We start from the raw sequence: 23,121 nt of genomic DNA, 5'->3' as shown, positions 1-23,121 counted from the left end.
TTCAAGTAAAAATAAGTGCTTATCACATGCTTTTGATTAAAGTTTAAGAAAATATATTTGAAGCACTCCCATTTGTTTCAATAACATCAGTTTCTCATATTATTGTAAACACAAGCATTCTAAATGGACAATCTTTTTCCAAAAACTTCAAAACTTTTCAGTGATAGGAGTCAAAATAAAGATGATAAAACAATATATCAATGGAGAACAAGTTGTTTACCAAATCAAACAAATAAGTGTAAGTTGTTGTTAGTTTAATTACATAATTAATTTTCCTTTAACTTTGTCAAAAATAATAAGCCATTGTAAATTGATGTTTCTATAGTTAGCTGAATATTTGCATCCTTATATTCATATTTATATCCTAGGGCACCAAACCTTAAATTGATGTTGTATAGTTTTAACACTTTATATATGTGTTCTTGTAAGTCGTCTGAACCTAAACTTCAAATTAAAATTTTTAAAAAAGCATTTCTGGTGTCTAGACGCTTGAAGACAAAAAAACCGTAAAAACCGTCTAGTTTTTTTTACCCTAGGGTAGTAAATTGTTAGATATATAGTAAATAGAATTTAAATTATAGCAACTCTATCAATTAAGTTTTTAAACCAATCTTATAACCTAATATAAACCTATGAATAAGGTCCAGGAAGTTATTTTTTATACTTTGAATGCTGATTGAAAAAAAAAATCAGTAGTTCAGTTACAACAATAGATTTCTTGGATTGAAATAAGTTTTAAAAGAGTTTTATAAAGGTGTTTAATAGTATAAATACAAATTTTTATAACTGTATGTGCAGTAACTTACTCAAAATAAGGAGCATTTTTAGAACTGCACTCTGTAATTTTCTTTAGGTAAAAAAACTATTAGTTCAGTATTATTTCTGTAAAATAATTTATTGTGGTTGAAAAAGTGTAATTTTACCCATTTAAGGCCATAAGGGATGTAAAATTTAGTCATTTTTACAGAAAAACTAAACTATCTGTTGTTTTTATTGTTTTCAAAGATTTCAAGTATCTTTTGAGATATAACTGATCAAAATTTAAGAGTTGAGTTCAATTTGTTTTTATGAGAGGTGTACACTAAAAAGCAAAAATAATCTACTTAACCTAAAAATGTATCTCTTCCTTCAGTTATTGAGCAATTCTTTTATTCTCAGTCTTATATAAAATGAATTTTAAACAATTTGTAGAAAACAAATTTTTGAGTATTTTTTACAAATACAAATAGAGTGCTATAGTTTATTTTGTTTAACAACAGCTGTTTCGAAAGACAGATAGTCAATCTCTTCAGGCTTCAACAAAATAAGAATAAGCACGTTTTAGGCAACTATTAATAAATACAAAATAACTATTCTTGCGTAAAAAGAAAGTAAATGAAAGTAAAAAGAGAGAGAAAAAAAAGAGAGAGAAAGTAGAAATGCTTTTTGTAAATTATTTTGATTAGATTAAGTTAGCAATTAGAAAAATGTATAGTATTGTAATTATAATAATAATATCAAAATGTTTGATTATAGTTAAAGGTTTTGGCAAAAGGATTGGCTTTAATTTTTAATATACTTCGAAATAACACAAAACATTAAAAAGCAACATATTAACTAGTAATGGTTAAACACAATGCATGAATTTAATTTAAGTTGAAACGGAATATTTAACATTTAACAAAACAAAAAAAAAAAAAAAATAAAAAAATAAAAAAAAATAAAAAAACAACAAATAAAACTCAAAATTCAAAACCCTAATTTGAACATTTGTTATGCTAGCTAATTGCTTGCTTCCAATTCATCAACAGAAATTTGTTCCTATGTCTGCAACTGCCCATAAGTTCGGATTTTTTGTTGATACAGTTGTTACTTGCTTGTAATATCTTGAGGGCTTCTTTCAAGCAAAGCTTGCATGTTGTTTTTCCTGGTTGGTGTTTGTTTACTTTTTCTACTATCTTCCAATTTAATTTGTAATCCTCTCCTTCGTTTTTCAATTTGTGAATTAGTTTTGATAGTTCTGTTGAATTAACGTATTTATTGTAGTTTCTGTTATCAGGTTTGCAATTGATTGTTGTATTGTGCGTTGAAATTCTTTTCTTTAATTGGTTTGCAGTTATTCCAATATATGTTTTGGTTTCGTTTTTTGCGCTTACTGAAGCTTCATATATGACGTTTTCAGTTCTACAATTGCCACCTTTCAGGGGGCATTTATTTTTGTCCCTGCAATTGCACGTCTCATCTGTGATTTTTTCTTTATTCAACAGTTTTTTGTTGTGGCTTTTGATTGTCATTTCGATATTTGGCATACAGCTGTAACTTAGCTTTATGCAGTTGCTGTTGACATATTTATTTAGTTTGCTTTCTTTGCTAAAATGCTTCTTTATTATTTTTAAGAATTTGTTTCCCACATTTGTTTTCACTGAACAGCAAAACGGTGGGTTGAACCATATACATTTTCTTTTTCTCTTTTTCACAGTTGTTTCATTGGTTATTTTTGTGTAATTTATGTCATGACTGTATCCATTTAGTTTTAACGCTTCATTATATTCTTTTTTTATACTGTCAAATAGTTTTTTGCTGCTTGAATTTTTGGCTAATCTATTTTCTATCATCTTTGGTATTTGTTTGATAATTGCTGGTGGATGGTTAGAATTTGCATTTACATAATTAATTCTGTTGTTTGGTTTTCTGTATGGGAAGAAGCTGTGTTTTTTTAGATTTAAGTTTAGGTCCAGGAAGTTTATTTGAAACGCTGGGTTTTCGATGATTATTTTTATTTTTATTGATTTAGCAAATTTATGTAGTTCTTTTTTTATTTTTTCTATTTCAACATTGCTTGTTGATTTGTCTAAAGCTATTAGTCCATCATCTCTATAGATTCCTATGGTTTTATCAGGTAGTGTTTGTTTTAGGCCTTGGAGTATATAAAGTCCAACTAGTTCACATATTTCAGCTCCATGTCTGCTCCCCATTGTTATGTCAAACAGCTCATTATCTTTCTCACTTATGCTTTGTTTTGTCCAAATTTCTTCTTTGTCTACTAAAACAGATTTTGCAGCATTGTCTATTATGGATTTATCTTGTTCAGTGATTGTTTCGTAGTTGCTTGCAAATTCAATTGCTTTATTTAGAAGTGCTTTGGTTATGCTGGGATAGAAGTCTTTAATATCAAATTTCATTAATTTATATTTGTTCTTTTCCAAATTTTTATACCACTTCAGTACTTCTTCTGTACTAGTCCATTGGTTAAATTCTTTATTTTTTATATTTTTTTATTAATTAATAATATAATTTATTTTATACTTTTATAATTTATTAATTTGTAACATAAACAATACATGATATAATGATACATTAATTAAACCCGGCTCAAAATCTATATGATATAATTAATTAATTTAATTAATAACTGTTAGTGTGTATAAAATTATTCATGGTTAGTATAAGGTTTTTTTTTTTATCAGTTTTTCCCATATAAATAAAGCATAATTTCAACAACAGTACTGGCAAGGTACATTTTTTCACAGAGCATAGACTATGTGAAACAAATTACCACAAGATGTGGTATTGTTTGGGAAGGTGAAACATTTTTCTTTAAAACTAAAAAGATTTAATTTAAATAAATATCAGTAAAATTCAATAGTTTTCCACTAAAAATAAAAGAAAAAATAAATTTATAAAATTTTATCTCATCTAAATTAATAAATATTTTTTTCCATTTATAATACCATTTTATTTTTAATTCCTTATGCCTTTCCCAACAGACTATTAATTTACTTTTATTTCGTTTGTACAATTGTGTTATTTCTTATAAACAATGCTTTTAGAAAATCATAGATTTAGTAGTACTTTCATCTAAATGATCATTTACTATTAAATATAAAAATTGTTTTCCATATAATTAAGTTATTGCTTTTTATTTTTAACAAATAAGTTTAATTTTTATAAGTTAGTTCTTTCTAAGTTAAAATTTTGATTTATTTTTTTATAAAGTTGTTAAATACAATTTTTTTTCTTCTTGTGTGTCCTATTTAGTTGCTCAAGTTTTAATGCCTGAGTCCAACATTGCACAATAACAATATAATAATATGATTGTTAAAAAAATTGGGTCATTAAAATTTTTAATTTAGCTTTTTATTTCTAAATTCCACTTTCTACAAGTTGTTTGTAATTTTGAAAATGATTTTTTTTAATAGTTAAAAGTAAGTTGCTTCAAAAATGAAGAAGATAGATTTTAGAGAATTTTTCAAAATTCAGAGAAAACTGTCTATTAAAGTTTGTATTAAATAAGATTGTATTTTATTTTTTGGTTATATCTCAAAAGTATATTGAATTATTTTTGTTCTATAAAAAGCATCTTTTAGTTTAAACATTAAGTTTTGAATTAAGAATTAATCTTGTTTTTTGTAAAAAAAAATGATGGTCCTCCCATGGCCTTAATTGACTAAAATTATATTACAGGGTGGCCAAAAAATATAAAAAACTTCAATTTTGAACAAAAATCACTCAAAATTTTGAAATACCTAGAATTTTTAACCATTTTCACATGTTAAAAGGTAAAATTTCAATTTGACACAAAATATTTATTATATAGATAATTTGTATTGTCATAATCAAAAATTTTCTTAACTAAAAAACACAATTAAGCTAGCTTTACAGTATCTTTTCAATGTTGTTATACTATTTAACACAGTTTTTTACTTTAAAATTCATTTAAAAAATAATAATAAAATATACCTAAAAACGTGTACTTTCAAAACCCTGGAAGAAATTTCTCACAAAAAAGTTGGCTTTCTTGATTTAAAGATGAAATTCATCGATTACAAAATAAATACTTGTGCCACTTTGTATGACAAACGTTTGCATAACTAACGTTTTAGTAGTAATGAAATTAAAAATAACTTTAGACTCAAACTATGAATCAATTGTGTACTTGAAAAAAAAAAGAACAACAACCCAATAACTGATAACTGCAACCATAATGTATGCACATTTAATAAAAAATATTAATAATATTTTAGACAAACTGTAAAAACACAAAATCAGAATTTAATATTTAAAAATTAGCATATCAATTATGGTCTGAAAGCTAGTATAAAAAGTTATTAACAAAAGTTAGTTTTATTTTAAAACTATTTTTAAAGCCTGTTTTTATAGTAAACCCATTTTATAATTATGTTTTCCATAAGTGTAAATATGAAATCATTATAAACAAGGAGTTAGAGAAAAAGTCTGTTTGTTTTAAAATAAAACATAGTTAATAACATTCTTGCCTCAGTAACAGGACTTTATATTAAAATCAGTATACATGAAAATTCAAGTTAAGGTAACTAAAATAAAAAACTTAAATGTCTAAAAACAAATTCCTATGAAACTTTTAAAGGTGATTTAGTTTCTCTAATCATATTACTTTCTATTTATTTGTTTATTTATTTATATACAATAGAATTACAAAATTTATAATAGGATAACAATACAAGATACTTTTACGTTTGAAATACTAATATTAGAAAAATCAATCTAGAGCAATGATTATTTTTTGCCTTAAAAGTAGGTGATTTTTATATTATTTTGGGAAACCACGCATTAAGTTAAACTAAAAGAGCCTTGAAATATACTTCAATCTGCAATAGTTGGTAAGTACACGACTTGATATTTCAATCAGCTCCTTTGAAAAACTTTAAGCAAATAAATTAAAGCCATAGGAGGTAATAAAACTTTTTTTAACCTGAATAACATAGACTTTGAAATATGAAAGATAAATATGTGAACTATAAGTAAAATTTTATATAATATAAAAACTAAAATAATTTTTTGAGATACAGTCAGTTTTGTAAAAAGATATTGTTACAAATGTATGGCCACAATTTTATAATTTTTATTTTTTTCAAAAATGTTAGTCTACTAAAAATTTAAAAACATTTTGTTTTGAGCTAGAGACTTAAATTCCACAAGAAAAAATTCTTTATAAGTCTTAAAACTTATGTATTGAGTTTATTACTACAACATATTTAACCAAAAAAAAGTTTTTTTTTTTTTTCAAAACGGTATTTAAACATTCTAATAATTTAATTTTTAACAGTTTTTACCTGAGTTTTTGATTGAAGTGCATATCTAAAAAAAATATTGGAAGAGCTAAATTTATATTATACAGTCTATTTTCGTACTTTTAATAAATGGTCCCTTAAAGAATCTATTTATCTCTCTTACTTTGCTAGCTTTTATCTCAAAATTTACTTTGAATTTTCAAAAGGGTAAAAAGGAACTGGTAATTTAATCATTTAAATAAAAAATAACACAACAATAAAAAGTGTTTTTGCCCCCCTCCCTATGTCGTTAGTTTGTGGTTATCCATTAAACATGTTTATATATTACTCAACTAATATTACTAAGCTATCAATTAGTAATTCTCTAAAACAAAGAAGTTTATGATGCAACTTTTTAAATATTAACCCTTTTGGTTCTAAAAGTTCATTCACAGACTGAATAAAATGCAAACGTAAATTTCTAATTAGTTTAAATGCAAATAAGTATTTGCTGTATTACAAGACAAAGTATAACTTGAAATGTGTTCAAAATTTCTACATTGTCTTTTTGTACATCTTTTAATTCAACAGTTTAAACTTAATAAATTAATTTTAATTAGTTTTTAAATCACAATCGTTTGTATGATCAGTATTGTTCATTTATTTTCCATTACCTCGAAAACTCATATTTTGTTTTATTATTTAGTATTAAATGTTTTTGTTTTGTTGAAATAAAACCTGATGTATAAAAATATTTAATTGTTTTATGTTTGTTTCCAGAAATACTAATAAACTTTTTTAGATGAAAATTTCGACTTTCAAAAAGAAAATTCTGCTTCAAAAAGTTATAAAGTGTAAGTTTTATTTGTAAAAAATTCAGACTTGTCATATTTTTAAAGTTTCTTCAAAATGTTTAGTAAAACATTGAGCAATTTAAATTTTGAACCTATGTTAAAACTATGAATAACATATTATATTATATATTAGTATTTTTACTTTGTAGAAGATTAAAACTTAAAATGCATAGAACAAATTATACCTCAACATAAATTAAAAGTTGTTTTAACCTTTCAAATGTTTTTCCTTGAACTTTTTTTTGACTTGATTTCAGTTTAAGGAATGTTAGAGTTAATTTTTAATGTAATTCAAATCAGTAAAAGTAGAAATACAATTAATGTTAAATTACTGGTTGAACAGAAATTAGCAGTTGTTTTACTTAATTTATTTGTTTAATTAGACTAAAATTATTTTACTATTTCGAACAAAAAAAAAAAGAATATTATTACTATTATTATTATTGTTGTTGTTATTGTTGTTGTTGTATTTTTAGGTATTCTAGGTTTATTAACAATAATTTTTTCAGTTTAATGCCCTTAATACTCTATTTTAAAATTTTGTAATCGACAAATTTCTTATTATTATGTTAGTTTTTGGCCACTTGACTGGATTATTGTGTGTATTCAAAAACCTGCAACTAGTTTGCACATATCAAAACAAGACTATTAACAACAAGATGTAAATTTATAATGATCAAGTTTTAATTATTATTGTTTTTTTTGTTGTATGTTTGGGTAAGGTGGGTTAGGGTGAAATGTATAGATTTTAAAAATAAATTATTTAAATTAAAAAAGTCTTGTTAAGATATATGCAAATTAGTTGCAGGTTTTTAATGTACTTGAATTTTTTGCATTAAATTGTACATAACATTATTTTTCTTGTAAGCATACTTTGATAAAAGAAAAAACCTTACGGCTAAAAAAAACGAAACGAAATGTGATACTTATTCAGTAATAACTTATAATGAAAAAAGGTACTGCAATCTTTCTCTAGCTGCATAAGCGATACACACATGTAAGTCTGTTGAATTTTTATATAGATAGAGCAGTATACTTCCGTAAACGATTTGTCAATTTCAAATGAGAACTTTGACAAATAACAATGTATTTTAAACAACTTTTTTTCGGTGCATAACTTATTTAAAAAATATAACAATACACATATCATTTTTTCTTAAATACTTTTTACAATTATTTGAGTACTTTCGAAGTAAGTCTTGTCAAAAATTGTACCTTACTAAATTAAACTGAATTGAACTTGAAACAAAACTATACTGCAGTTTAAAGTTAAAAACAAAATGACGTAATATTCAAGTGTAAAAATTAAATAATTATTTCTAATAATAAAGAACTTTGCTGTACTAATAAAACTTGTTAGATTAAAATCAAACAAATATAAACCAGGGATAAAAAATAAAAATAAAACCACACTTTTTCAAAATTTTTTGAGAAACCTATCACTTTAAAATTACTTAATATAAGGATTAAAAAGTCTAGTTTGGTATGCCAGCTTTTTCTGCTTACATAAACTAGGTCTTTAAGATTGAATGCATAAGGTTTCTAGAATATGAAACTGAAAAGAGTTCTCCGCTCATACTAAAACTGAAAAGTTCTCTTCTTTATAATTTCTTGCACACTCATGATTGTTCAACAAATGTTGTCACTAAATTTAAAGTTATTTATAAACTCTAAAATGCCCTCAATGCCACAAGCATTGTTGGTTCAGTGGTAGAATTCTCGCCTGCCACGCGGGAGGCCCGGGTTCGATTCCCGGACAATGCATTTTTAGGAAAATAATTTGAATTAAAGTTACTATTAACCATAAGACACGAAAAATTGTTTTTAAATATATTAGTTTAGGACTAAGTGTGTTAAAAACTCTTTCTAATTAATTTTAAACTAAAATTATTTTTGTTTTTAAATCTGTAACACCAATGTGTCATTTTCCCAAACAATATCCATTGAATACAGTTTAAATGGTTCATATGTTATTCAATTTTAAAAGCTAAAGTTTTTTTAAATAAATTAACTAAGAAGTAAATGTATTGCGACAAAATACAATTTTCAGGGCTGTTATTAATTGATAAAAAGGTGCGCCCATCGTGGGGCTCGAACCCACGACCGTTGGATTAAAAGTAAACGCTCTACCGACTGAGCTAGCCGGGCACGTATGAGACTAACTATATACAGTTTATATAGCCTCTGTGACGATGTAATGACGTAACAATATTTTAATGACTTCAAAAATGGGCTCGTCCGGGATTTGAACCCGGGACCTCTCGCACCCAAAGCGAGAATCATACCCCTAGACCAACGAGCCGCTTATCTGACTTTGTCTTTTTCGGTTTTTATTCATGTTACGTGTATTATGACGCAATATAGAAGATGTTGTTGTGGTGTTTGTTAAAACTGCGTTTTATAGTTATTAAAAATCTGTTTTTAGTTTAAATTTAACTAATGCAGTACACGGTACAACTTATATTGTTTACTTAAAACTCCAAGTTTAAGATTTTAAAATAGTATTTGTGTGTACCAAATAATTATTTTCTGTGTAACTTTAAACAAAAATAAAACTTTGCATTTTAATTTTGCTAAAGATATATAAATATTAAATAATTTGGTCTAGTAATTACTAGTTTAATACTTGAATGCAAGACATGAAAGGTCTTAAATGTCTTAAATTACGTTTCTGTTCACATTAGAAATTAGATTAATAAGCAAAAGTTACAGTTACAAAATTTATTTATGGTTTTTAACTTACTAGAACAAAATTATTAGTTATAGACAAATTTAAGAAATGATTGATATTGGAAATAAATGAGTTATGTACATATTAAATTTTTTATTGACTTTAGTAATAATTTTTTATACTTTCGAAACTCCTGTGCAATTAAAAAAAAGGTTATAAAAATAGTATCAGTAAGTTATCAACAAGTATCAATAATTATCAATAAGGTCTATTTTTAGTTTAAAGTAAAGTATAAGTTAAGAAGCTGTGTTGAATATTGTAAAATTATTGAAAAGATACTGTAAAGCTACTTTAAATATGTTTTTTTATAAAAAAAGTTTAGATGATAACAAAAAGTTTTATATAATATGATATACTTTCTGATTCAAATCGAAAATTTACTACTGAACATGTGAAAATTGTTAAAATTCCAGGTTTTTCCAGGTTTTTTTTTATAAATTTCCCAAATTCCAGGTTTTTTAACCTGTTTTATCAAATTCCAGGTTTTTCCAGGATTCCAGGTAAAGTGGCAACCCTGTATATATCTATATTTGGGCTTCCACAAAGTCAGGAAAAAATAGGGATTAAAAAAAAAAAACAGGAATTTTAACAAAATTTGAAAAAACATCAGATATAATAAGTTCAAATTTACAAAACTCCTTATTTTCCAAAGCCTTGTAAAAAAATAATTAAATATCTTTTAAAGTCATACAAAAATTGCAAAATTTACCTAGAAAATTACTAAATTCCAAATTATTACTAAAGTGAATAAAAAATTTAATATGTACATAACTCATTTATTTCCAATGTCAATCATTTCTTAAATTTGTCTATAACTAATAATTTTGTTCTAGTAAGTTAAAAACCATAAATAAATTTTGTAACTGTAACTTTTGCTTATTAATCTAATTTCTAATGTGAACAGAAACGTAATTTAAGACATTTAAGACCTTTCATGTCTTGCATTCAAATATTAAACTAGTAATTACTAGACCAAATTATTTAATATTTATATATCTTTAGCAAAATTAAAATGCAAAGTTTTATTTTTGTTTAAAGTTACACAGAAAATAATTATTTGGTACACACAAATACTATTTTAAAATCTTAAACTTGGAGTTTTAAGTAAACAATATAAGTTGTACCGTGTACTGCATTAGTTAAATTTAAACTAAAAACAGATTTTTAATAACTATAAAACGCAGTTTTAACAAACACCACAACAACATCTTCTATATTGCGTCATAATACACGTAACATGAATAAAAACCGAAAAAGACAAAGTCAGATAAGCGGCTCGTTGGTCTAGGGCAGGGGTCGGCAAACTGCGGCCCGCGGGCCAAATGCGGCCCGCAAAAGGTAATTCTGCGGCCCGCGAGCACGTTATTTTTTTGAATGGAATGCGGCCCGCGAAGGAAAATTTTGCGGCCCGCGAGCATGTAAATGTGGCCCGCTGAGCAAAAATATTTTTTAAGTCAAATTTGTTTGATAAAGTAAGTTTTAAGTTCCTGTATAACATTTTGAAACAATTAAAAGACTCTAATGATTTAGCTTAAAAATGTGAAAAAGACAGGTTAGAATTCTATTAGGTTTTATTTTCTTAATTTCATAAAAACTTTCTTCTTACAACAACAAATTATTTTCTGAAAAAGTAGTGCAAAAAGTGCTTTGAATTATTAAGATAGTTATAAAATACCTATTTGGTATAAACTACATTCAAATGTTTTCCGTTTTGTACAAAAGTAATGCATATTAATTAACTAAAATGTCATTTCTTCACAGTTTAGTTTTTTTTAAACGTTTTTTATACCTAAGTTTCTATTACAGATGTTTTATTTCTGAATGTTATATTCTAGTTTATACAAAAAATATTAAGTACCATAATAATATTAATAATAACAATAATTATAATAATGATAAGAAGAAGAGGAAATAAGGTTGATTTGTTTTGGTTTTGTCACCTTTGAGTTTTTATAAGTTTTGTTTGCATTTTCAATTAGTTCCTATGCACACCAATGAACAAAGATGCTCATGTTTCAAACCACTTTATTTAAACTTAACAAGATAAACTTTAGTTTATGCATGATTTTCTAACACTATTGTTTCTGCATGTAATATCTAAGTGTGTACAGACACATTAAAAACAATATATATGACATAAATTTAAAAATTTTTGTTAAGTTTACTGTTTGATTTTCAAACATTGATTTTTGGCAAAGTAAGTTAATTTTTATACTTTGCATACTAATATAAACAATTGCTGTTTTTTTGAACTACCTATTTAATACAAACTAGATTGAGAAATGGTAATATCTTAAGTTTGACATTTTTAATTAAAATAGTTCAAATTCGATCAAATAAACAAATAAAATTGCCACACACTCAAACTATGACTATTTTTAAGACTTTAAATCTCTGGTCAATTTAATCATTTTTCAGTTTTTGGATTAATTAGTTTTTTGTATTGTAAAATATCAGGCTAGTTTTGGTCAATCGTATTGACTTTTTTGCTTTAAAGATAGATAAATTAAATTTATGATGTATGTTTTGTTCATAAACAGTGTTGGTTTGAATTAAAATATATTTTAAATTTTAAGTCTTTCAGCTGATGTAATTTAAATTATTATTTATACTAATTGCATATATATAAGTGTGAAATACTAGTGTCGACAAAAAATCACGAACAAGATTGGAATTTGATAATTAATACTTAAAAAATCTGAAAAAGCCATGAGTTTCAGAACTATCGAAAAAACCTGGAATTTTAAACAATTTTTATATGAAAAGTAATGAAATTTCGATTTGACACAAAAAATCTACCATATAAACATTTTTTATTAAAAAACACATTAATAGTATCTTAACATTGTCTTTTAAATTATACTATTTAAGACAGTTTTTTTACCTTTAACTTAGTTATATATTAAAAATAGAAGTAAAAAGGTGAACTTATAAAAACTTTATATTGGTGCATTGTACCTTTGCTTTTAAAATGTCATTACCTATTGTTGTGCTTTGAGTTGGAACTAAACCTAGATATTATTCTAAAATTTCAAAATTTGTAAAAACACCTGTATTAACTATTAAAAACTCTAAAATTAGCAATATCTGTTGTATCAGTTCTCGCATCATAACAGATTGATTTAAGTCCTAACTTGGTTTTTGCGGTTTTATAATCTTCAGACATTTCCTAAACACGACTTCTTGTTGATTTTGAAGAAATAAACAAAAATATTTTACTAACGCAAAAACTAATTATTTAAACAAATTTTCAACTTTCAATGGTATCTTTTTTTAGTAATTACTTTTGCTACTTTATAAATTGCCTAACAGTTTTTTCTTATCAGTCTGTAGTTACTGTAAATAATTAGGTTCCATATTGAAACTGACTTAAGCGATTTGTTTTTTGTTTTTTTCGTTTTTTGCAATAATTCCAAACTAACGTGTTATAGTTCTTATAGCTCGTCTTATAATTCACATTTGCTCTTTTTAAATGCAATATTTTATTGCGTATAAAGAATTGCTATAATGCTCAATAAAAAATAGGTTTTTCTAATTCATTAATAGTTTAATAATTGTTTATAAATTTGTTAAAAATGTTTAAAAACTTAATTGTCCATTCAAGCTAAATTGAAATATTTTTTTATATATATAATTAATTCACTGTTAATATACTTAGGTATTTTTTTATTTTGTGAACTTTATTTTAAACAGGGTTGCCAAAAAATCAGGCTTGTTTTAAAAAATTTAGCATTCAGATTAGGTTGAAGCTGTTTTAGAAATTTTTATAAAACTCAGGTGTATCTGAAACATTTATTTCAAACACTTTGAATAAATCTTCGAAATCTCAGAATAGTTTTTATGACTGTAGTGTAGTTTACTAATTGTATTTTTACGTCTATTTACTTATTGTGCTTTTTTATAATAATGATATTTTAGTCATGTATTTAAGCTTGATTAACAGAAAGTTTTTAGCTATTTCAACTTTTAGTAAACTTTTAATATAATTCAGATATTTTTTTTTAAATTGGCAACCGTTTAAAAGACTAATTAATTACTAATAAAGTAATTTATTAAAGCATGATGATAATTTTTTTGATTTAGCTTATTTACAGTATAAATAGGTATTAATTTTTATTAATTAACTAACTACTGAATTTTCTAAAGAGTTTAAACTATGTATAACGCAAAAACTATTTTAGAAAGTTAACATTTTTGATACGAAAAGGTGGTTAATAACATAAAAAATGTATAAAAGTGACTCATAAATGTTTTTAAACTCAATTTTTATAGAGAGTAAGGTTGTAAGTAAAATAATAATAGTATTTTATTAAGTTTAACTTATTAATTTCTTAAGAAAGTACATATTTTATTAAGACTAAGTATATTAAACAATGCAAATCATGTAACAATAGATATTTATGTATTAAATAGGCATTCTATATGTAGCTAAAAGTCATTTAAAGTATTTAAGTGAATAAAAGTAAAACTATGTCTTGTTTGAACAAAATAAAAGCCCAAAGATTATTCAAATATCACTAAAACTAAAACTGTGGCCGGCAAGATTTTTAAAACTTCAAATTTGGCCCGCGAGCACCAACTGCCTGCCGACCCCTGGTCTAGGGGTATGATTCTCGCTTTGGGTGCGAGAGGTCCCGGGTTCAAATCCCGGACGAGCCCATTTTTGAAGTCATTAAAATATTGTTACGTCATTACATCGTCACAGAGGCTATATAACCTGTATATAGTTAGTCTCATACGTGCCCGGCTAGCTCAGTCGGTAGAGCGTTGGACTCTTAATCCAACGGTCGTGGGTTCGAGCCCCACGTTGGGCGCACCTTTTTATCAATTAATAACAGCCCTGAAAATTGTATTTTGTCGCAATACATTTACTTCTTAGTTAATTTATTTAAAAAAACTTTAGCTTTTAAAATTGAATAATATATGAACCATTTAAACTGTATTCAATGGATATTGTTTGGGAAAATGACACATTGGTGTTACAGATTTAAAAACAAAAATAATTTTAGTTTAAAATTAATTAGAAAGAGTTTTTAACACACTTAGTCCTAAACTAATATATTTAAAAACAATTTTTCGTGTCTTATGGTTAATAGTAACTTTAATTCAAATAGTTTTCCTAAAAATGCATTGTCCGGGAAATCGAACCCGGGCCTCCCGCGTGGCAGGCGAGAATTCTACCACTGAACCAACAATGCTTGTGGCATTGAGGGCATTTTAGAGTTTATAAATAACTTTAAATTTAGTGACAACATTTGTTGAACAATCATGAGTGTGCAAGAAGTTATAAAGAAGAGAACTTTTCAGTTTTAGTATGAGCGGAGAACTCTTTTCAGTTACATATTCTAGAAACCTTATGCATTCAATCTTAAAGACCTAGTTTATGTAAGCAGAAAAAGCTGGCATACCAAACTAGACTTTTTAATCCTTATATTAAGTAATTTTAAAGTGATAGGTTTCTCAAAAAATTTTGAAAAAGTGTGGTTTTATTTTTATTTTTTATCCCTGGTTTATATTAGTTTGATTTTAATCTAACAAGTTTTATTAGTACAGCAAAGTTCTTTATTATTAGAAATTATTTAATTTTTACACTTGAATATTACGTCATTTTGTTTTTAACTTTAAACTACAGTATAGTTTTATTTTAAGTTCAATTCAGTTTAATATAGTAAGGTACAATTTTTGACAAGACTTACTTCGAAAGTACTCAAATAATTGTAAAAAGTATTTAAGAAAAAATGATATGTGTTTTGTTATATTTTTTAAATAAGTTATGCACCGAAAAAAAGTTGTTTAAAATACATTGTTATTTGTCAAAGTTCTCATTTGAAATTGACAAATCGTTTACGGAAGTATACTGCTCTATCTATATAAAAATTCAACAGACTTACATGTGTGTATCGCTTATGCAGCTAGAGAAAGATTGCAGTACCTTTTTTCATTATAAGTTATTACTGAATAAGTATCACATTTCGTTTCGTTTTTTTTAGCCGTAAGGTTTTTTCTTTTATCAAAGTATGCTTAGAAGAAAAATAATGTTATGTACAATTTAATGCAAAATGTTCAAGTACATCAAAAACCTGCAACTTATTTGCATATATCTAAACAAGACTTTTTTTTAAATTTAAATAATTTATTTTTAAATCTATACATTTAACCCTAACCCACCTTACCCAAACATCTAACAAAAAAAAAGAAAGACACAAACACGAGTAGTTTAAAACATTTTTCTAACAGTTTAAAACATCTTTCTAATAGTTTAAAACATCTTTCTAAAATAACCTTTTCCAAACTTTCCAAAATGCATAAATTAACAGCTACAGCGTGTTTTTCAAATTCAGCTAACTATACAATAAACTGTATCATTACTACGTCATAATTATTTTAAAAATTTTCAAAACCCAAATTTCTGTTTACTATTTTAATAAACTGTAGCTTACTGAGGATTACATGAAACTTTTTATTCTATGCACGAAACAGCTGTCTAAATTATTGTTTTTATATAAATAGATAAATATTTAGCTCCCATTCAGTTTGTCGAGCACTATCGACCAGAACTTTTTATAAAATAATTTATATGTATTTAAGTATATGTATATTCATAATAAAGCTTAAAATGCGTAAATAGAGTTAAAAATTTATTGATGATTTTAGTAAATAATAATGTGATTGATAAAAATATTTTATTTTTAAAACTTCAAATGCAGGCTTAGTTTACTTAAAATCCAAGTAGACTATTGTATTGCATGTAACTACTCAACAATTATTTGTCAGCTACTTACAAACAGTAGATTTAGAATCGCTTGTATATGATTTCATTCACAATTTTCGTTGTGGCCGGTGCTTAAGGCGATTGTCGCGAAATTAATGGACGAGCACATGCTCGAATCCTGCCGACGGCGTTTTTGATCTATTATCATCGAAGCTTATTCATTACTTATAGCAGAAAAAAAAATAACCAAACAACATAAAATAAAATTCAATTAATATTCAAACAAACAGACAATCGAAATACATGGTGCCTGCCACTCAGACCAACTCGGTTTTTTCAAAACTTCCCAGCATCAAATCTTCGCCCATTTCAAAAAAGCTAAACAGGTTCCAACCTCCCCTCAATAACAATAGTAACAACTTTCGAAGGAAAGCAGTGCAGAAAGTCACTCCAATGCAAAAAATTATTGATGCTTCACCGCCTAGAAAGAAACAGTAATTTTGTTATTCATTACTTATACATAAAACAACTTAAATTTTAAGGTTATTTTTTAGAATTTATTCTTTAACATATATTGAGTAGTTATTTATAAATATGTTTTACTGGTTTAGAATATAAGTTGAAAAATAATGTATAGCACAACTAAAGATAATTATAATTTATTTTTTATAAAACTTATAGTTACATAACTAATTAATAGTATAACTTAAATAAATTTACTTATCTCAAGAAGTTATTTTAAATACAATTTAATAGATAACTAAACATTAGATTACGACAATGTACAGGTTTTTTCCGTCAGTAGTTCCCGAATCGCCAGTGAAGACAAACAGCCAATCAGGCAAGCGTTTTGATCAGTCACGTGACAAGTTTTTCGACCAATCAACTCATGAAAAGCCGTCTTTCTACAAACCGGATAAGTTCACCCTGCCTACGTACAACGGACCCAACGGAACTTTCAGAAAGGAAATTAATTTGAGATCCGTCGAGGAACTGCGTAAGTTTTATATTTTGATGTTTTGTTTTGCTGGTTAAAATTTGATTTGACTTCATATTTTATTTAGCATCAAATTTTTCTTTAAAACTTCTTGTAAATTTTATTTATGTTAGTTTTCAGTTGCATTTAAGTATACTTTTATTGAAGTTAAGACATTAGCAGCATTATACCAAGTTAGTATGTACTTGTATGAATATTTTCTAAGTGTTTAGTATCTATGTATTTTAATAAAATTTTATTACTTATTTTTTTGTTTGAGCTGTTCAAACTTTGTTAACCTAAATTAATTTTTCAGCTGAAAAATACCAACAAGTTTTTTCAAACTTTTCAAATTTCAACGCTGTTCAATCTATTGTTAGTTTGTAACAATTATATTTAGCTCATTTAAGTATGTAATTTTTATTAACAATTTTTAGCTAACTTGATTGCAATCTAAGTAATTTAAAGCTAGCAGGCTTCTAACTGAACTAAAATTACTGTCAAAATTTATTATAAAATAATTTATAAATTATTCTATTACATCATTAATAAAAAACATTTTGTTTACTTAACTACTTTAAGCTGCAAATAGTATGAAATAAAATTGTAAGTTATAAAAGTATAAGGTTAACATACAAAATATTTTGAAAACTCAAAGTTTATTTAAAGCTTTTATCTTCGCTTAACTTTAAAGTAAGTCAAAAATGATAAAATTTAGTTCTGCACTCATTTACTTAGATTAAATGATAAACGTCAGACTTTTCTTTTTTTTAAGTTATATTAAAAAAAAACAAGTAACTAAAATAAATGCAACTGTGCAATCTGCTGTTTATTAAAATGTGCACAAAGTTTTTAAATTGTTTATTAAAATGGTTAAAAGCAGTCTTAACTATCTATTTACAAATTATTTATTTTCTTATTTGAAAATGAAAACAACAATTGATAATAAGATTAGTGTTAATAGCATCAAAATATCTATTTAATTGTCTAGTGCTCACAAAACTTTTTACTTAAATTTTACTGTGCACAAGTTTGAACATCATAAGAAATACTGCTTTTTTAAACTGAATTTTCTCTGTCTATAAAATGTAAAGTTTTCTACAGAATTTGTAAGTATTATAATTTATTTTATGAGACAACATGCAAAGAAAAGCTGTGTCCAACATGAATTTATATGTTAATTATTTCTATCCATAGATATGTATCTTATGTATAAGAATATATAGTTTTTACATTACTTTCGTTATTATTTTAACTTATCAGTAATATCTTGCAGTTAATCTATGTAGTATTATTGCATATTTAGTAAATTTGTCTATATTGTAATATTGATTGTAAACTTGTCTTAAATTGAAAAGGAATTTTTAATAAATTACTATGATAAAACTAAACCTTAAAGCAACAACAGTTTTAGCATTATGATATAACCTTACTTAAGATATTTATGAGTTGAGTATTAATGTAAGTTTAGTATTAAGAGTTTTATTTTACTAAAATTTTAAAATTAGAGATAATAACATGGAAGCATTAAAAGAAATAATTACTCAAAAGTCCAATTACTAATAAAGAGAGTCAATATAAAGTTAAGAAAATTTTTAAGTCAGTTGCTGTAATTGATAGCTTATTTATACTGTGGTTTAAATACTTGTTGTATTTATTTAAAACATAACACGGTTTATTTAAACAATGTATCCCATTTAATTTTAATTAAAAATGATAATTTAGTTTTACACCGATTGTGAAAATAATATGACTTTTAAAATGTAATAAACATGTCAGAAGTGGGATTCGAACCCACGCCCACAATTGTGGACCAGAACACTCATCATCGCATTGCGATGAAGCATTATGCTTGAGTCTGGCGCCTTAGACCACTCGGCCATCCTGACTTGTGATAAAATGAGTGAAGTAGCGTATATATAGTATGACGTAACAATGCGACGTTTAAATAAATCAACTACCAATAAATAAAACAACTTTGGTCTGTTTAACATGATTAAATTTGCAATCTTAATCAATATAATATTTTTTTTAGGTATTTGATACAGTAGTGTATAGAGACGAGCCGTTCGTTGTTTGTGCTCCGACTGGTTCAGGTAACAATATTGTATTTATATTAAAGTTTTTAGTTTGTAATACTTATGTATATATATAATATATTTATTACATACATATATATATATATTTAATTATATAATAAACAATATTTTTATACAGATATTTTGTATATGAGATATTTTTATTTCATATATACCTCAGTAAAGCTTTAATTGTTTAAACATGTTTTGCAAAAATTTATAGTTTAAAATTTTTATAAATATTATGACGTAGTAATAATGACGGTTTTTATGCATTAAGTTGATTTTTCAAAATACGCTGATTTTAATTTTGTTATTGGTTTAAGAATTTGTGCTTTTTGAAAAAGTTTTAGCAATTGCTCTTAAACATGTTTAATAACCTAAAGTTTTACTGAGGAATATATGAGATATAAATATCTCATATACGACACAGCTGTATAAAACTGTTGTTTATTATATATTTAAATAAATATCTAGCTCAATATAACTTGTCGAGCACTATTAGTAGTATGTATATTTATTAGTTTTATTTAGTTCCAGGTAAGTTTATATACTTACGTTAATTTTTCAATATTTAATATGTTTATTATTTTATTTCAGGTAAAACTGTTCTGTTTGAACTCGCAATAATCAGGCTGCTTATGACAAGCAAACAAGAAAATTCCAACAAGAACAAAATCATTTACAGTTGGTATAATTTTTTTTGTTGTTGAAGTAGTTGGTTTTGGTTTGTTTCTGGTGGTTATTATTGTAGATCGTTTAGTAGATATTAAATACCTTTGGTTAGTTAAATTTTGTTTTGAACTGTAATGACTATAAAATTCAAACTAAAGTAAAACAGCCAATAGAAGTTTTTAATTAATCAATAAAACATTTTATAAGTTCACTAAAGTAAACTACTAACGAACATAAAAAATGTTAGATACTTCTACTGGTTTTTTGAAATCATAAAAAGAATCTAACATTTCAAATTACTTTAGGTAAAATTTATAAATTAAGTATTATAATCTGTATTTTAAACTTTAAAGGATCATGACATAAAATGTATTAAACTTAGTTTAAAATTTAAAGATCAAAATAAAATGTTTGTAAAAGTTTAAAAGGTTCTTGAGTCATAAAATTAATTTTTAGTTAAACTAGTTAAATTGAAACAGCTGGTTTCAGATTAATAAAAAAAAATTTAGGCCAATGAAGCGTAATATAATAAAACTTTTTTATTTAAAATTAATTTTACTTTACCCTAAAGTTATTTAATAAAATTGTTTATCAACATCCAGTCTGGTATTTCATTTTATTTTTCATAAAGTAGGTTTGAAAATATAAATTAATGACAACAATACTACTTACAACAACAAATTATTAAAGATTGTAGAATTAATTAAAAAAATAAATAATGTTAACGTTTTAGTGGCGCCTGTGAAAGCTTTGTGTAGTGAGCGATACGAAGATTGGAAGTTGAAATTTCAACCGTTGGGACTCAATTGCTTGGAAATGACTGGAGACACTGATGTTGAAAATTTGTGGCAAATGCAGAAAGCCGACATAATACTAACAACACCCGTTTGTTTGTTAATTAATCAATAATTAATGTTTGTTAATTAATGAATAGATGTTGAAATGAATTAGTGTTACTATATAACGATAGAAGTTTTTGATTATTATACGTTAAAATATTTTAATGATGATATAAAACTGTTTTATGTTAAACTCAAGTCAAGCCTGCATATTTATTAATGGAAGTTAAACCATCTGTCAATGAATAACTTCATTTACTAGTTTTAACAAGTACGGTAAAAGAAGTGCATGCGTTGGCCCGGGTCTAAATAATTCTGGACTAAAATGGTCTTTTTACAGGAAAAATGGGACAGCATGACGCGGAGATGGCGGGAAAACACGTCGTTCGTGAAACAAGTCTCCCTCTTTCTCGTAGACGAAGCTCACTTGTTGAATGACGAAACCAGGGGCGCTACTATGGAGGTTGAAAATTGTTAAACATAAAATTTAAAACACGTGTATATATTTTGTTGACTCGCTAAACGACGGAACCAGGGGCGTGTTCTGCTGTATTTATTATTCAGCTAATAAATATTAAAGGTAGTCTGGACAACAATAAGTTGATCTGTTTGTATATTTATTTAAAGTCTAATAATATTACAGGCAGTGATAAGTAGAATGAAGACGGTTAGGACGGTGTTTAAAGAAATGAAGTTGAGATTTGTTGCAGTTAGCGCCACAATACCCAATACACAAGATATCGCAGAGTGGCTTGGAAGTAAACAAAATCCCGCCATCAAATTCAAGTATAAATTAGTTTTAATTAATATTAAAATAACAAACAAAATACTTCACCATACATTTAAATCCAAGACAACCAACGACTGGTTTCGTTTTATTCAGTTTTTATCAGTAAAAATACTGATAATAAATTTTATGCTATTAATAACTGTTAGGTTCGAGTTTATTTTAATGTAAACTAAATTTGTAAAAATTTAAAATAAATGAGTTTGAAAAGACCCCACATAACCAGGGTTGCCACTCGGTCAGGAAAAGTCAGGTAAAATTTTAAAAAATGACAAAAGTCATGAAAAAATGGGGGGTTTTGAAAAAAAGTCAGGAAATTTGATAATATTTAAAAAAAAAGTCAAATTTTGTTAGTTTAAATTTACAAAATTTCTTGTTTTCCAAACCCTTCAAATGGTAAATATTAATTAAAAGTCCTTTAAAGTCAGAAAAAAATTGCAAAATTTTCCTATAAATTTACAAAAGTATTTAATTGTATTTCCAATGCCTCCATCTGGTATGAATTAGTAAAATATCCTTTACAAAACTGCAAAAAATTTCTATTAACATAACGAACAAGTACCCTACTTGAACAAGCAGATTTTGTAAGCTTTTTAGTATTGATGATCTGTAGCAAGGACACTTCCATAGTGAAACTGTGATATATACACAAAAGTTTATCTAGCACAATTTTAAAATCAAAGTGATTTTTGTTTAAGTAAATAATTGAGTTCTTTATAACTAAGCAGTTAGTTTAGTATTTTATGTAACAAGTTAATGTGTATACTTTACCTCTTTATAATTTTTTCAAAGTTGTTTAAATTCATAAAATAAGTTATAAGAGAGGTATATGCCAAGATTATGTTTACTTATTTTTTGTATTTTTTGTAGAGTACCTTAAGTTTTTAAAGTAAATAAGAGTATATTTATTTGTTACAAATTTTATACTAAATGATAAGAGGAAATATTTTATACATAAAAGTAAAAATAAATGAGTGCTAAAAGAAAAGAAATGAAGCCCACAAGTTGTGGCTTGATTTAGAGAAAAGATTCTCTTCAACAAGTGTAGGGGCAGCAGATAAGAGCGATTTAAATAAAATGAGGCAAATGGTTTTAACTGCAAATAAAATGAAGCGGAATGCAGTTCAGATGAAGGAAACCATTTAATTTTAATAGATGAAGAGGTTGAAGTGCTAATAAAAAACGGAGAAAATAAATTTTAGTACATCATTTAAAAAAACAGTATTTGATTAAGTTCTTTATTGTTTTAATGTTTTAACTGTAAAAGTTTGTTATTGTTTTAAGATTTGAGTTGTGAAAGTTCCTTATTGATTTAAGGTTTTAATTGTAAAAGTTCCTTATATGTTGTTTTGTTTATTTAGATACATTTATACTAGGAAATTCTAAAAAAATTGTGTTCTTTATTGTTTTAAGGTTTCAACTGTAAAAATTTGTTATTGTTTTAAGATTTTAGTTGTGAAA

General features: G+C 25.5%; 1 protein-coding gene, 5 non-coding genes and 1 pseudogene across 6 annotated transcripts in view; 4 read left to right on the top strand and 3 right to left on the bottom strand.

Moving 5' to 3' along the window:
* LOC145843067 (putative ATP-dependent DNA helicase HFM1) overlaps positions 1-19,123 on the top strand; it is a 93,621-nt pseudogene extending 74,498 nt beyond the window's left edge.
* Positions 8,556-8,626, top strand: Trnag-gcc (transfer RNA glycine (anticodon GCC)). The gene has a single exon. It is a non-coding gene; the product is annotated as a tRNA-Gly (tRNA).
* Trnap-ugg (transfer RNA proline (anticodon UGG)) lies at positions 9,093-9,164 on the bottom strand. The gene has a single exon. It is a non-coding gene; the product is annotated as a tRNA-Pro (tRNA).
* Trnak-cuu (transfer RNA lysine (anticodon CUU)) lies at positions 14,335-14,407 on the top strand. Its single transcript has one exon. It is a non-coding gene; the product is annotated as a tRNA-Lys (tRNA).
* Trnag-gcc (transfer RNA glycine (anticodon GCC)) lies at positions 14,720-14,791 on the bottom strand. The gene has a single exon. It is a non-coding gene; the product is annotated as a tRNA-Gly (tRNA).
* On the bottom strand, positions 19,055-19,170 carry Trnal-caa (transfer RNA leucine (anticodon CAA)). The gene is made up of 2 exons: positions 19,133-19,170; positions 19,055-19,100 (listed from the first exon to the last, which is right to left on the bottom strand). It is a non-coding gene; the product is annotated as a tRNA-Leu (tRNA).
* The window catches only part of LOC145843066 (putative ATP-dependent DNA helicase HFM1), a 52,647-nt gene continuing 48,655 nt past the window's right edge, over positions 19,130-23,121 (top strand). Inside the window, exons 1-6 of the mRNA XM_082950533.1 lie at positions 19,130-19,189; positions 19,317-19,377; positions 19,960-20,046; positions 20,768-20,919; positions 21,214-21,336; positions 21,517-21,659. Coding sequence (XP_082806659.1) covers positions 19,130-19,189; positions 19,317-19,377; positions 19,960-20,046; positions 20,768-20,919; positions 21,214-21,336; positions 21,517-21,659 — 626 coding nt within the window. The remainder of the gene's footprint in view (positions 19,190-19,316; positions 19,378-19,959; positions 20,047-20,767; positions 20,920-21,213; positions 21,337-21,516; positions 21,660-23,121) is intronic.

This window comes from Thalia democratica, chromosome 8 (genome assembly GCF_965202585.1).
Source record: "Thalia democratica chromosome 8, ktThaDemo2.hap1.1, whole genome shotgun sequence".
NCBI lineage: Eukaryota > Metazoa > Chordata > Thaliacea > Salpida > Salpidae > Thalia > Thalia democratica.
This window is presented reverse-complemented; position numbering and strand designations above follow the sequence as displayed.